Here is a 16,488-nt window from a genome sequence, read left to right as displayed (position 1 = left end):
CTTTTAAGAAATCTTATAGTAAATCTACTAGTAGAATAGAATAATTTCTCTTATTTGTTGTCAGACAAAGTATGTTGTCAAACATGGTTTACATTTACGACTTTTAATAGACTCAGAATAAAATCGAAAATTTTGTCGGATTATATAAATATAGTGACTAGCACATAGACTAGTTGTAGGCCAATAACATTTTATAAGCTGATTTCGGGAATAACACACAGGATAATTATATTTATAATTATCTTTCTTTTTAATATTGGCATATATTGGCAATCCTAATTAATGAAAATGATGCTGTAAATATTTTTTTAATATCAACAAAAATTTCATAAATCTGATAATAAAAACCTTTACTTTAAATAAAAATAAAAAAAAAACGCTAATAAAATTTATGAAATAAACAACGACCCCTTTTTTTTTATTCAATGAAAATACCTTTATGATCGCACATAAACCATTATTCTTATAATTTTTTATTCTAAATTGTGTCAAATTAAACACGAAGGCAAAATTTTTTTTCGCTTTTTTTTTGTTTTGTTTTGTTAAAAAGCTTCTTCCTTGTTATTGTTTATATGGTTTTTGGGCCATATAATACAATAATGTAGTTTAGAACAAATACAATGTATGTATGTATGTAGTTTGACTCGCCAAGATGGGAGAAAGGAAAGGAAATAAAAATTATAATAAAAAAAAAATAAATAAGAAAATTAGTATGTCTGCTTGTGTCTATTTGGCACCCGAGACGCTTTTTTTTTTTAAAAAAACATTATACTTTCCTTATAATTTCCATATCAGTTTTATTAAGTGATTCGAAGCGAAAACGCGCGACCTTTTCGCCGGACGCTATCTTTTCGCGGTTTAAATTAATTCTCGCCTGTTTTGGTGTTTTTCGTTTTTTTTTTGCATTTATTACTTTTACAATTTAATTTTCTATTGTTAATTTAAAAAATTAAAATATTAAACTTTTGTAAAAGAAAATTTTATAATTCTAAAATTTGTAATTGAATTGAAATATAAAGAGGCAAAAAAAGAAAAGTAATAAAAAAACAAAATTAAGTTAATAAAAATATTTGAATGTGATTTTTTCGCGATTAACTTAAACTATTTGGGGCAATAAATTCGCTGCTTTTTTCCGTTATTTTTTATTTTTGCTCTTAAAGTTTTTAATTTACATATGAGTTTCTATAATAAACTTAATAGATTTCTTAATAAATAACGGTTTTCTTATTAATTGAAATAGAAAAAAAAAAAATTAAATTAAATTTTTATTAAAATTTAAATGATTGTTGTCATTGAAATTGGCATGTGGTTGGAAAACTTTTAGGTTAAGAAATTATTGAAAAAAATTGTTTTTACTTTTTTGTTTGTTCTTAGATCTCAATAAATTTTATTATAGAAGCAATTACAAAAAAAAATCATTAATTTTATTATTTCTGTCTATAATTAAGTTGCTGTAAACTGTTAAACATGAGTAATTTTAGGAAATTAATATTACCAAATATTTAATTTGTATGCTACAGGCCGTTTGAAATATTTTTCGGAATGAAAAATTACACTGAAGGGTTGTTATTTCTCTGCTTATAAGACGAGGATTTCGTATATTCGCGCAGTATATTGTTCGTTATTTGAGGTTATAATAAATATTTTAAATATTTATAGAACAAAATTCTTTAGAGATTTCGACCATTTTACTCTTTTGAAAGTGTGACGTTGTTTATGATCATGTCTACGCAAAAATATTTCTACCCACTCACGTCACCGAAAAAAATTGTCTTTTAAAAAAAAAATTATTTTTTAAAAACTTTGTTTCTTTGAATACATGAATTTAATGTATAAATGTAAAGAATACCGAAGAGAATTCATTGATTTGGTCTAATCAATGTCTAATTTTAAATTATTTATGGGTTATGTATTTATTAATCAAAAACTATAAAGGTACTGCCCGAAAAAAACTGCACGAAAAAATTGCATATTGCTAGAAAACTGTAACCATAACTATAAGAATTTTTAAAATTTAAATTCAATTTTGTCAATCATGATTTCCCTAAAAGTTCTTATAGTTATTGTGAGAGTTTTCAGTTCAGACAAACAAAATGTACTGTTTTCGGGCAGTGTGTTTTAAGAGAGCCTTAATAGATAAATGAATCGAAAATCATTAAATATTTTTTTGAACAAAATACAAAAATATAATAGCATAATAGCATCTCTTCTATTTTAGGAACTCAGATTGATTTATTAATTATGATTAAACATAATTCGGTAATATGAATGTAGAAAATTTGTTTATGAACCTATTTCAATGATTTTGATATCAAATCTAAATAAGACGAATATTTCTTCTTTTCGAAATTAAAAACATTCAAATTCTTGAACTTTTGAACACAAATATTTCCTTTTTAATATTCTACTATAAATTTAAGAAAAAGAAAAAAAAATTAAAAATAGACCTTATAATTTCTATTATTTTCTTATATGATACTTGAAAAATATTCATCACTCACCGGTGCGCGCAGATGTCACACAATTTATTGTAACAATTTATTTAAATTTTAAAAAAAAATTCAAGGGAATTATTTTTTTTTTTCCTAATATTAACACGTGTTTTAAGAGCTTTTATGACTATGTTTGTACATCATTATAAACTAGAACCTATATAGAAAATGATTTTCTAATGTATGGTGGAGGAACCCAATACTATACAGAATTAAAATTTTATTTTTATATTCATTTCAAGAGTCAAATTTTATGGAGAATAGAAATATTTATATGTAGGAATTTAGAGGAACTAAACTGAAAGATCTTATTATTATTTTAGATTTTAAATCTTTTCGAATTGTTATGAGGTTGAAATAATTTCAGAAAGATAATAAATATTCTTAAATTTTTATTATTTTCTCTCTATATTTAATTCTATGTAGGCCACATAAGAACGATAATTTAAATTTTTAATCTTACTGATAGAGAATTGTTAATGTAAAGTCAATTTCTTCTTAAAAACTGTTATACACTTTAAGAATAATATTATTTTAAAGTGTATATTAAAAGTCAAAAAATGATTTAGTGTGAAGGGCAAAAAACAATTCAAAAATTTTCATTTTCTTGTTTTATTTTCAATTTTTCTTCAAGGTTATAAAATTAAATCACTTCAAAATATTTAATTAAAAAATTTTTTTTACATGTATGATGTCTTGCCAAAAAAAAATTTCATACAACTATACATAATATTACAATTTAGTATATTATATGTTATACAATATAACAGCATCTATTACATTAGTTATAGTGTAAACATTTTCGTAGGCAGCAGCGATATTCAAAATAAAATATTAAGAAACGCTCTTCTTAAAATATAAGAGAATAAAATTAAGGCTATAAACAAGTAGAGAAACAAGTATTTCAGATAAAAAAACAATATTAAAATTATATACTAGAATTTTAGAACAGAAACTTAAATTATATATTAAAAAAGTGGAAAACAATTATAATACTAATTCGGTAGTCGAAGGTCTTTAATTTCGAAATCATATTCTAATATTTTCGATGATTTCTCTATATAATCTAATATCAGAAAATTGTGGTTATGAGTAAAACACCAAAACCATTTTATTTATTTAATCAAGATAATTTGAAGGTAAGTTTTCTTCATTAAATTTTTATATAAAATTTTATTTGTATAAAATAATTAGGAATGATTCATTTAGGGTCCTTGTGATGACACAGAATGAATTTATTTGGAATATAAAAATTTTGTTTTTTTTTTATTAATTGTTAATTTTGTCATAATGAAGTATTAAATTTGTTATTTTAAACTATATAAATATAAAATGCCATTAAAAATTTATTAGAATTAAGCAATACAAAATGTTTATACAATAATTGTACACATTAAATGATTCAAAACAGAATGTGATGTGAACAGTATCATGACCGACTATTTCTGAAAGGTTAAAATTTCCATGTCGATCAAAAAACGCAAAACTGCTTATTTTGGTCATATTATAAGAGAACGCAAATACGAATATATTGTCTAGGGCAGAAGGGAAGTTAAACAAGGTGTGGGGCAGGAACAACTGTCGTGGTTACGAAATATTAGGAATTAGACTAACATAACATCTATTGATCCACACGGATAATTTTTTGAACAATTTCCAGCAAAAAATTGTATGGGTTGAAAGGAGGGGGAAGAGGGGTTCAGATGTACTTTTTTTTCGAGTTGCACTATGTTGAAAATTAAAGAATCGTCCCTGAAATTATTTGCCACCTTGTGCGAAACACTCTTTTTATTATCTCTATGGATATTGAATAGTAATAATAATCATTTATCACAGATGAAAAACAAAATTAATGTAGAAATGAAGAGAAACAAAACATGCGAATGCCAAATTTCGGCAATTTGCAGTAAAAATATTCATTTTACAAAATTATTGTTTATTTTCATATAATTTTTATGCTTTTTAATAGAATACATGATTCAATCGTATTGTCAAAATAATATTTCTTTATGCAAATATAAGTTCCTTGTAAAAATGAATGAGTTCCTGGTATTTTATTAAATTATTTTATTTCATTAATCATTTCGTTTTTAAGAAAAAGTTTGCGTTGTTTATTTTAATTGTGTATATTATTAAAAATCTGTTTAAAAATACAGTAATCTCTCGAATAAAGTAACGTTAATAAAAAAAAATTATATAGAAATATAATAGAAATTATGTAGATTATAGAAATTTATCGCGATATAGAAACTGATCCCTTATGTAGATATTGGATTATATAGCATTTGCTGACATTTAGTCATTTTAACCTGGCTTAAAGTCGTAAATTTTCGGTTGCGATAAAACGATCTAAAGCGAGAAATTACTGTACTGTAATTCATAAAATGTGGCGACCATAATATCATAGCTTATATCTACAAAGTTATCTGATTCCAGCAGTAGGATTTACAATATGCAAATTTTTAAACTAAATTTATAGAATCTTTCTTTTCTCTTTAACGTATAACAATTAAAAATTATCTAACCGTAATTTCAAAAATTTTGGATTTCTTTAAAAAGAACCTCATTTTTTGCCTCATATAAAGTTAAGTAATTTAATTAATTTCGATTTTAAAAACGATCTCATAGCCTAATAATAAATATAAAAAATGCAATTTTCGATTACTCTTTTAACCCTCATGTTGTTTTTGTTTTTTTATTGTTTCTCAACTTTTTTTTTTATCATTATAGTAGGTTGTTAATTGCCGATAAAAATTGAATATTATTAAATTTTTTTTTATGTTATCGTTATTTTAGGATCGCATCATACTTTACTTAATGATAACCTTTTGTATGTCCCTTAAAAATTAATTAAATTACGGAATTGAATGATATAATAGAAGAAGGGAGGGGGGAATTAAAGCGATAACGATAATTATTCATACGTGCATGCGATAAAGTTCTTATAAATACTTACATATGTATGTATTTATGTAAATTAATATTTTTAGTCGAAATAAAATTGTAAATATTACCGGCGACATCAATGTACTCGTATACTTTAATATTTTTTGTAATTTGAAATTTCCCATATAGTTAGTTATTACCCATCTCTCTTTCTTCTCTTATCTTCATATTTATTCTTATTTTATAGTTTCTTGCTTAAATATTGTTCTATATTCTAAGTAATTGATAACAATTAAAATTAGAATATTCCAATATACACACATACATGTTATATATACTACAAGGGTTCATTTACTGTGATGCACAAGTAGATAATATTAATAATTTTTTTATTGGCAACACTGTGTAATCATAGATTGCTTTATTTGCATTTCCTTTCCTATTTTTATTGTTTTTAACATCTTTGATGATTTTTTAAAAATTTATTCACTTTGTTGTTACTAGCTAGGCCTCAATGATCTATAAATATAATTTTCTTAATTTTAATAAATTATTTTTAATCAAATTGGCTATCAAGTTTCTTTACACGATTTTAGTCATCATAATTTTATAAATGCGTTCATAAAATAATAAGACCTTTTTTTCATATGTACAAATTTCGTCAACGATACCATAAAATATTTGTATGTGGGATATATGGGTTGAATGTGTAATATTGCGGGGTAATTTTAAGTGATATGGGATAAAAAAAATAATTTATTTTATATGCATTATGTACCATATGCGTATCGTATTGTGTTTCAAGGCATAATTCATGTGAAATTTAGTCATTGCTGCTGTAACATGTTTTGAATTATTTACGTGTATTCAGAGTAATATGGAGTGTAATTTTAACATTGAACACATTATTATTTGTGCTCAAGTGTTTTTTAAACATCTCCTTCCGGTTTAATAGAATTTTAATATTGAAATATTTTGTTATATTGTACGATATTTAATGTTCGCGAAAATAATTTAATAATTTAACAATTTAGTCTGTATAAATTGCAAAGCATTATAATTGAGTTCTAGCAAATATTTTATATGCTTTTATCGAAGCCTTGTCACATGTCCTGCCACAGTGTCACATGCCCTTGTTTAAAGTAGTCTTTAAAATTTTGCATAAACAAGAACTTCTTTAAAAAATCTCTTCATCTCACTCATAAGAATTTTTTGCTTTCACTTAAATAAAAATTTCTTCTAACAAAACAACAGTTCTTACAAACTGTTCTTGTAAGAAACCTTTAAAATTTCATAAATCTTAATGTAAAATCTGAACAATTCACAAAACATCTATAAGATTTAATTTAATAAATAATATTTTGTGTATATTGCTTCATTTGCTCTACTTTTATTCAATTATTCTTGATTTGTACCTACGCTTCAGCATAATTTATAAATTTTTCTTAACATTTTTTATGAATTGCAACATTTTCATAATATTAAAATATTATGAATTTTTTTTAAATTGAAATTTAAATTGTTTAATATATATATAAAAAAAAATTTGTGTTGGCATAGAGTTTCCTGTTATGCACAACATTAAGAAAAAGCGACTTCATTGTTTTACATGAATTGTCCTATAACAATTACAGTATATTATTACACTGCGTTTATAATGGTCAAGCTCTAATAAACTTTATGTATTGATTTTTAGAATTTACAATTAATATACAAACTGGTCGGAATTCGCTTTGAAGAACGTGCGGAAAAGAGAGTGGTGAACTCGAACGTCTAAGGGTAGTACTAGAGGGTTAAAGAAAATCGAATTGAAAAAAATTCTGTTTAAAAATAACCATAACAGCTTTGAAATTGCTAATGTTAGAACGATATATTGTTTGCAAGTTTGATTCTCAATTAATAGACCTACAAAATGGTAATGTACGTAGTTGGTGTCAGACTTACCGTTTCCATGCAATAGCTGCTTAAACGTAAAAGTTTTCTCAATATGGAAAATTTAATATGCGACTAATATACTGACGAAAGCTAGAGTTACTTAGAGTTCAGAACCACTCAAATATTTTCAACATATTACGACATCTAGTAGTTTAAATTTAAAATACTACATGATATTTTAAATTCATTCAGGTTGAAAAGCATTAATCTGGCGTTTCACTGTATATTGTTAATATAATATAAAGAAATTAAGAATTAAAAGAATTAATAAACCATTTATCACATCCTTAAGTGTCTTTAACTGAAAAGGATTCGGTCTTATATTAATAAAAATTTCTATTATACATTTTGAGCGCTTTAAAAATGATCAGAAATATTAAGAATACAATGGCGATTTTTTTTTATAAATTTCAATTGAATATAAATGGTAGACTTTGATCGATTTAAATAAATCATTGTATACTCTTATTGTTCAAAATAATATTGAAATTCAAAGCACAAAAAGTAGCAAAAGCGCAAAAACAGAAAAAAAGAGAAAAATACTTTTAATTTTTTAATTTTCATTTTCTTTCTTATACTCAACCACAAAATTCTAATTTTTCAATTTTTTATGTATTTCAAATATAATACCGTTTTTTTTTAGCCCAAGTCTAGTATAACATTAAAAATGTGCCAATTATACCCAATTATATGCAACTAACGAGAAGAGTAGAACAGAAGGGAAAATTTTTAGGGATGTATAGGGGCGCCCTCCCCCCCTCCCCCTTCCCCTCTTCCTTATAAACTTTTGTATATACATTGTAAACCTATTTAAGTAATTTTGTTTTTTTTAGTAATCTAGATTTTATTTGAAATTTTAATATTTGTTTGTATTTCATGTTCTTTTGATACCAAAAAAAAAAAAATAGCGTATAATTGTAAAAAGGGCGGCTATAGTTCTAGTTTCTCTTTCAACTTGATTTTATTACAATTTAACATTTGTGTTTTCTGTTTTTTTGTTTTTTTGGTTCTTGATAAATGCATCATTTTCAACAAATTCAAAATGATTAGCGCATTTCATCTATATGTACATAATATCTTACTGGTGGGTCGGTCGTATAGTTCTAAACTTCTAAAATATACAATAATAGTTTTGTTTTTTTTTTTTTTTGTTTATTATTAAAATGATTTAGTTTTGTGGTTCATTGAACTAAATGGTGGCTGGCCATTTTTTTGCGTTCTTCTCTCTCTCATCATATACATAACAATTATAATATGTATGAAGTTCTATATAATTTCGTTATTACTAGCAATAGTAGCTAAGTACAAAATTTTTCATGTACGATATTTACAAAATGTATAGTTTGTGTACAATATATTTTGTATATGTAGTAGCAAACAAATTTTTGTACATATTTTCATATATGTACCGAATTAATTTAGAAAATACAAAATGTATAAAAAAACTAAAAAAAAAAGTAATAAAAAATAATTCTTTTTTTGTAAATATTTTTTTTCTTCTTTTTATATATTTTTTGTTATTTTGCCTCTTTAAAGATGTAAAATACGCTTTTAATATAATTATGGAATAGATATAGTCCGATGGTAACCGTAAAGAGTAATATGAGGAAAGAGGAAGGATTTTTTTTTTCTGGTACGTACGAACAAACAAACAAATGAACAAACAAAAAATGAATATTGGAAAATGCATAGAATTTCATTTCATTATTAAGTATACATTTGTATATATATATATTTATATATATATGAAAAAAATATAAATTTATATTATAAAAGTGAAGGTTTTGATTAAAATTTTCATTTTGGTTCATTTCAGTATATTATTGAATATCAACGTTTAAAGTATTGTAGAGAGAATTTAAGATCAACAACTTATACTTAATTTTTCACTTTATTTTTTTTTTAGAAAATTAATTTATTTCATTTATGGTGACAGACAGCAGCCCAGCACAAGTAGCAATAATAAAAATCTATAGAGATGTTAACCAGAAAATTATATCGATTGAAAAAATATATTATTGTTAGTATTATTTATCATAAAGAATTAATTTAAATTTCACTTGGATCTGTTTTAAATTAATTCAACATAGGCACTGTGTATTTCATCTTATAATTTTTCATATATGCATTTAAGAAAAGTCAAGGACTTTTTTGATAATTCAAAAAAAGAAAATTTTAATTTGTAAAATAAATTTCCATCGATATTTTTATATATAGATTTTACATTGTAACAATTATATTGAATTTTTATAATTGATTTTAAAATTAATTTTGTTTGTTTCATTAAACATTTGTAGAAAATTTAAAGTTCAATATTAAATGGATAGCTAGTATAGAATAATAATTTAATAAATACAAAAATAAATAAATAATTCAATTGTAATAAAAATGAAAATATTGAAAATATTTTCTATTTTAAAAAATTCTATTCTAAGTAGTAGGTACATAATATAGGGAAAATAGTTATTTATTGTGAAAATGTGAAAATAAAACTGATAAAAAGAAATATTTTTAATTACAATCACTTATTATCAGTTTAATTAACACATTTTTCCCTTTTCTTGTAATTATTTTATTAAAGCGCCTTTATATCAAGTTACCAAGTGTTATTCTTGGAAGAATCGCTATTTATTTATAGTAAAATTATTTTTATTTTCTTTAATAGATTTTAGCATTAGATAATATTATTGCCTCAATTGTATTTGTTGCAAGACATTTAGAAATGTGAACTATTCTTAAAAAGGAAACTATTTATTGCTACAATAAAATCTAATTTAATTAGTTTAAAGTAATTTTTCTGTGTGATTGTACTTGAATGATTTTTGATTTGTGAAAAAAATTTTGGGTGGTAAAATGGATAAGAAATTATATTGGTACCACAAAAACTGTATACGGCTTTTTATAAACACCATGGATATATAAAAATAATTTATATTTATTATGAAAATATCATTGTTGGACTTATATTTGGGGCCTTAATTTGTAAAAAAAAACAATTATTTATACCATTATTTTATTGCTAACTTCTTTTACTAAGTCAAAGATTCATTGATTGTAAATTGAGAATTTATGGTTATTGATTTATTGCAATCCATTGTAAATTAATTTGTTATACATTAAACATAAAATTACATTGTTTAAATATTGAAATTTTAAAATTGCTACTTATTATGACAAATCTTGTGTAAACATATTTATATTTATTTAAATAATTATTTTAAATTAAATAAATTAAATTTTTTGATTCTCTCATATTTTAATTTTTAATATTTTCATATTTTTTTTTTTCATATACAGGAACTACAACATGAACGTGATGTACTACAGGAAAAAATGTCTGAACAAATGGTACGAATATCATCACTTCAATCAAAATTAGATGAACAAAAGAGACGTGCTGAAGATTTACAAAGAATTGGATCATCTGATTTAAATATACGTATACATGATTTACAAAATGATTTACAAAATTTAACAGAAACATTATCGGCACGTGATAAACAAATATTAAATTTAAAAAATCATTTAGAACAAAGTAAAAATATTATTGATAGACAAGAAGCTGAATTAGCAATGGGTATTAATAGTGATCGTAGTCAATTGGAAAAACTTGAAAATGAATTAAAACAGAAAAATGAAGAAAATAAAAAATTACGTGAAAAAATTAAATCAGAAATGATTAATAAATTAGCATTACCAGATCTAATGGAAACAATGTTAGCTGATAAAAATGAAGAAATCGATCAATTACGTGAACAATTGGAAACAAAAGATAAAGAATTACAAAATTTATTAGAATTAAATTCAATTAATAATAGCTCTAAGGATAAAGATAAAACAAATTCTGAAAATGGTGCCGGTGAAGCAAAATTAAGTGCCAGAACATTAAGTGACATTGTATCAATTTCTGAATTTGATGAACCTGATATTTTACGTAAAGCAATACCACAACAAAATACTCCATTAGTAATACCACAACCAAGTGATACTCATTTACCGGAACAGACTATGGTGAGTTCTTGTTCTATATCGTAAAAAAAAAAAAAATTATAAAAAAAAAAATTAAAAATGTGAAAAATAATAATCATCTAAAAACATAATATTGATTGATGTCTTCTTCTGGTTCCATGTTTTAACACTAAATGTACGATTGATAATTCCTTTTTTGTGATGTTTTAACTACTGCTTGAATACGAATTATTGAAAATAATCTTCCATGAACAAACAATCACATAAAATATAATATGTAATTTATTAAATTATAATTAGTTTTTACTCGGAAATTCAAGAATGTGCATTACTTACCTAATTAAAGGAAAGGTGAATTAATTATGTCTTGTGTCTCTTTCATAGTGCACGTGTTTTATTTATTATTTTTGATTTTACTTTTAATTTTCAAGTGCAATTATTTTATTTTTAATTTTTTAGCACTATAATTTTATATTCTAAATTAAACGAATTTGTTTTTCTATTTAAAAAAAATTTATTACCCCAAACAAAATAATTTTTTTTTTATAATTGGAATCAATTGAAATAGTAAGAAAATTTATGTAATTTATCTATTCATAAATTCGCTATATCTGTTCGATTGTATCATTTTAATTAGAAGCAAACGAATTCTGAAATAAATTCTAATTATTTAAATTTCTTGAAATTTAATTTGATATTTCTACCGCAAGATTTTCTCAGTTTTCTATATAAATTTGAGCTTTTAAGTTTTTGCACTATGCACGTGTTATATTTGTATTGTTTCTCTTAATTTACCAACATTGAAACTAGTTTCTTCCATTATAATACTACTTTCAATTTTATGATAATATTTATAAATACAAACATCTATTTTAATTTTAGAATACATCCAAAATGGGATTAGCGAATTTAACTGAGAAACGCACTGATGATTTAGCATTGTTTAATTCATTACAACAACCACCATCATTTAATCAACCAAATTTCTTTGCACCAGAAACATCAGTTCCTAGTGGAACTTTGAGTAGTGTTCCATCATTTGCTCCACGACAGATAAACTTTTCAGAATTTATTAACGATTCAACACCAAAGAAAGGAAATTCAGAATCAAGTAGCAATAGTGACAATGAAGATGAGCCAAAAAGTTTAAAATTAAAATTAGATTCAGCTCGTGGTGAGATTTCTGAATTAAAAATATCACTTGAACGTATTTCAAAAGAAAAAAATCAAACAGTTGAAAGTTTACAAAAAGAGCTTGAGGAAAATAAACAAACTTTAAATAATCTTGGTACAGAAAAAATTAAATTAGAACAGCAAATCACTGAACTTGATACAAAAATAAAAAAATACACAGATTTAGAAAATGAATTTAAATTAAAAGAAGAGAATTTCAAAAAATTAGAAAATGAGTTTATACAATTGCAATTAAAGTTAGGACAATGTGAAGACTGTTTAGATGAAAAAACCAAAGAAATTACAAATTTAGAAAAACAAATTATGGAAGTGGGAAATGAAAATACAGATTTGAAAAATAAAATTGAAAATTTAAGTAAAAATAATAATTCGGCTAACGAAATTGAAATTTTAAATGAAAAAATAAGAAAATTAAGTGCAGACAATAGCACATTGCAAGCAAAATTAGATGATTTAAATGCACTTAATTTCACAGAGACAATATTATTGCTTAATAATCAAATTGATATATTAAAGGAAACTGTTGAAGATAAAGATAAAATATTAGAAACATATGAGGTTCGTTTTTTAGATTTTGAAGATAAATTAAAAATTTCGGAAGAAAAAGCAAAGGAACTCCAAAATAAATTGTCAGAATTGTCATCCAAAAACAATAATTTTATTGAATTAGAGAAACTAACAGAAGAATTGAATATAGTACGTTCTAATTTATCTGAAAAATCTATTTTGTATGAGAAATGTTTGCTTGATATAAAAGAACTGAAATCTGATAATGAAAAATTAAAAGAATTTTTAAATGAAAAAGGTAAATTAATTGAAAAATTAAGTGAAGAACCAGAAAAAGAAAACATCAACGAAATAAAAGAAAAGTTAACAACAGAAAAAATTCGCAATTCGGATCTTGAAAAGCGTTTGTCGGCATTAGAAGGTGAACTAGAAAAATTGAAATTACAACAAAATAATGAAAGTTTAAATAAACAATTAACATTAGATGAAATTGCTCAACAAGTTGAACGTGAATTAAATTATTCTGCACAATTAGATTCAAACATATTAAAAGCTATAGAGAGCGAAGAAGAAACTAATGTAGAATTCAAAACTGATAGTGAAAAACTAATGGAAAGAGATTTACTCAATCAGTTAAAATCAGTTAAAGACGAATTAGAGCAGCACAAACTTGCTTCAGTTCAAATTTCAAAACAGTTAGAAGACGAAAGGAAACTATCTAAAGCACTTAAGGATGAATTAAACTCATTAAAACTATATTCAGAAAAGATTGCTGCAGAACTAAATCAAGAAAAAATACATTCAGCTGAAATTCAACAACAAGATTCTGAAATCATTGATGCATTACGTATTCGTTTAGAAGAAGTCTTACAAAAAGAACAAGAATTACATAAATTAATAGATGAAGAACGTGAAAAATGCAATCGTTTAACAACACAAATATCGGTTTTACAACATTCGGAGGCAAAGAAAGCTAGCTTAATGTTAAAGTCACCACCAGATTCACCTAGAAAAGCATCAGGTTCTCCTGATTTTGAAAATAATTTAATACGTCGTTTAAAAAGTGAAATAGAACTATTAACTTCTCAGAATAAACGTGAACGCGAAAGAATGGCTGACTTGCAAAAACTTTTTGAAAGAGAAAAGTCTCGATTTGAAAGTGAATTGAAAGATCATATTGATCATGGAGAATCATTTAAATCTAAACTTGAACGACTTATCAAAGAAAAAGATTTGTCCGATCAGGAAATAGAACGCTTACAGGAACATACAATTTTACAGACACAAGAAATAGAATCTTTAACAAAACGAGTTGTAGCACTTCAGGAAGCCGAAACAAGACGTCTTCAGAGACGGGAAAAAGAACGTTCAGAAAGTACTCAAAATTTAGTTGATTTGCAAGACTTAAAAACAAAACTTCATACATTAGAAATAGAACGTAATCATATGAATCAAACCATAGATTTATTAAGAGGTGACGTTGAGCGTAGCGCTAAACGTGAAGCAAAATTAGCTGAAGCTTTGGCATCACAATCACCTGATGCAAGTATTCCACAACAATTTTTAGGAAAAATGAAAGAAATGAATACATTACTTAAAGAAAATATGAAAGAGTTGATGGATGAACGAAAAGCTTTACAGCGCAAATGTGAAGAACTGGAAAATCATTTGGCTAGTAGCGGTTCGAGTGGAATGACTAACACAAATGAATTAGCAGAAAGAGCAAATCATTTACTGGGTCGTTTACTACGTGTTGAAAGCCATAGAAAGGCTCTTGTTCACCAAAAACGTTATCTCATGATTTCACTATTAAGCTATCAGGAAAGTGAAGCTAAAGCAATGGCATTAATTAATGGTAGTGATAGTATTTTGCAACCTAAAAGGAATTTATTTAAGTAAATTGAATATTGAATTTAATTATTATTTATAGATTTAAAAAAAATAATAATTTTAGGTCGGTAGCATTAGCAATTATTGCAATACAAAGAATGAAATTTATAGCTAGGCGTTGGCAAACTGGAAAACGAATAGTATCAAAATCAGTTTTTACAATAACGCAACAAAAGTACGTTCACTTCTCGTTTATTAATTTTTTAATTTTATCTTTTATTTATAATTTTTAATTTTGCTTTTTATTTCAATTTATAAATGCCTTTTTTATAGACGTGCACCATTAAATGCAACAAATTTTTATAATGCTGCACCAATATCAATTTCACCACCATGTAGGGATACAAATCCACCAGCAAATGCAACAACTGCTATTAATATAAATTCTCCACCGTTCCAATTACAATCTCCAACTTTAATTACAGAATACGTAGGAAATCAGCATCATCATCATCAGCATCAGCATCAGCATCAACAGCCACAACCTCAAAAATTTGATTGGAGTCGACTAAAGAAATGAATTAAGAAGAAAAGCAATTATTGAAGAAAATTTAATTTTAAAATTTGCATGTATTATAATTTAAATCTCTTGTTTATCTTTTATTTTTTATTTAGTTTAGTTTTTAAGTTTTATTTAAGATGAGTGATTCCTTTCTAAATTTCTTTGTAGGTGAGTGAAATATTATTCTGTTATACGTAGATATTTTACTTATTTTTTTTTTTTTCTTTTAAATTTACTAGTCTCCAGTATTTATTAGATTTATACTTTTTTCATGTTTTTTATATTAAGTTTCTAATTAGTTATTTTAAACTTAAATTAGATTTAGAATTTATTTTTATAAAAAGGAATATTGTTAGAATCAACTGCAAAAATGAATTATTAGAGAAAAGTTCTAGTGCCAAATAATTTTGGTTATTCTGGTTTTATTTTTAAATGGTTTATATCTGATTTAATAGAATTTTATTTATCGCCTCATTCAATTTGAGGCCTCGGTTTTGTTATAATACACTTTTGTAATGTAATTTTTGGCAACGTTTTCATTTTATCATTAAACCACAATTAATTGCATCCTAGCCCATTTCGAAAAAGTTTTTATTTTTTATTAAATTTATTATAATTAATTTTTCAACTGAATTTCTTCTTTTAATAAATTAAATCCAGTTTATCAGTCCAGTAATATTTTATTTTAATACTTATATTGTGCAGTTTATTCTAACAATATTTATAAAATTAAAATTGACCTCTTTCAAATTTTTACATCAAATAAAATTTTGCACTTTTTAAAAAAAAAATTAAAGAAACAAATAATTTTAAAATTATTTTATGAAAGATTTTCTTTTTTTTTTTTTTGTAAAAATAAACTGTTTTAGAATGTTGTTTTATAACATATCACAAATAAAACTTTTCAAAACTGTTAACAAAACCATTAAGAAATTACAAAATTACAAAAATTTACAGTGCCTTATCACAATCGAAAATTTGGATTTAAAATAAATTAAATTAATAAAATTTATAAATGAAAAAACAAGAACCCTTGTATAAAGGCTTAATATACAAAAAACAAAAAATTCTTATTTCGTACACAAATTTGAAAAAAAAAATTTTTGAATATAT

General features: G+C 24.2%; 1 protein-coding gene across 7 annotated transcripts in view; it reads left to right on the top strand.

The window, feature by feature from the left end:
* Nucleotides 1–16,223, top strand: part of LOC129613574 (pericentrin) — a 57,017-nt gene extending 40,794 nt beyond the window's left edge. For all 7 annotated transcript variants that reach the window (XM_055527699.1, XM_055527698.1, XM_055527696.1 and 4 more), the window contains 4 exons: nucleotides 10,611–11,324; nucleotides 12,165–14,878; nucleotides 14,938–15,048; nucleotides 15,147–16,223. In XM_055527699.1, coding sequence (XP_055383674.1) covers nucleotides 10,611–11,324; nucleotides 12,165–14,878; nucleotides 14,938–15,048; nucleotides 15,147–15,393 — 3,786 coding nt within the window. In that variant the 3' untranslated portion in view covers nucleotides 15,394–16,223. The remainder of the gene's footprint in view (nucleotides 1–10,610; nucleotides 11,325–12,164; nucleotides 14,879–14,937; nucleotides 15,049–15,146) is intronic.
* Nucleotides 16,224–16,488: the final 265 nt, after the last annotated feature.

The sequence above is a fragment of the Condylostylus longicornis genome, unplaced genomic scaffold (assembly GCF_029603195.1).
Source record: "Condylostylus longicornis isolate FDR11 unplaced genomic scaffold, ASM2960319v2 ptg000084l, whole genome shotgun sequence".
NCBI classification, from domain to species: Eukaryota; Metazoa; Arthropoda; class Insecta; order Diptera; family Dolichopodidae; genus Condylostylus; species Condylostylus longicornis.
This window is presented reverse-complemented; position numbering and strand designations above follow the sequence as displayed.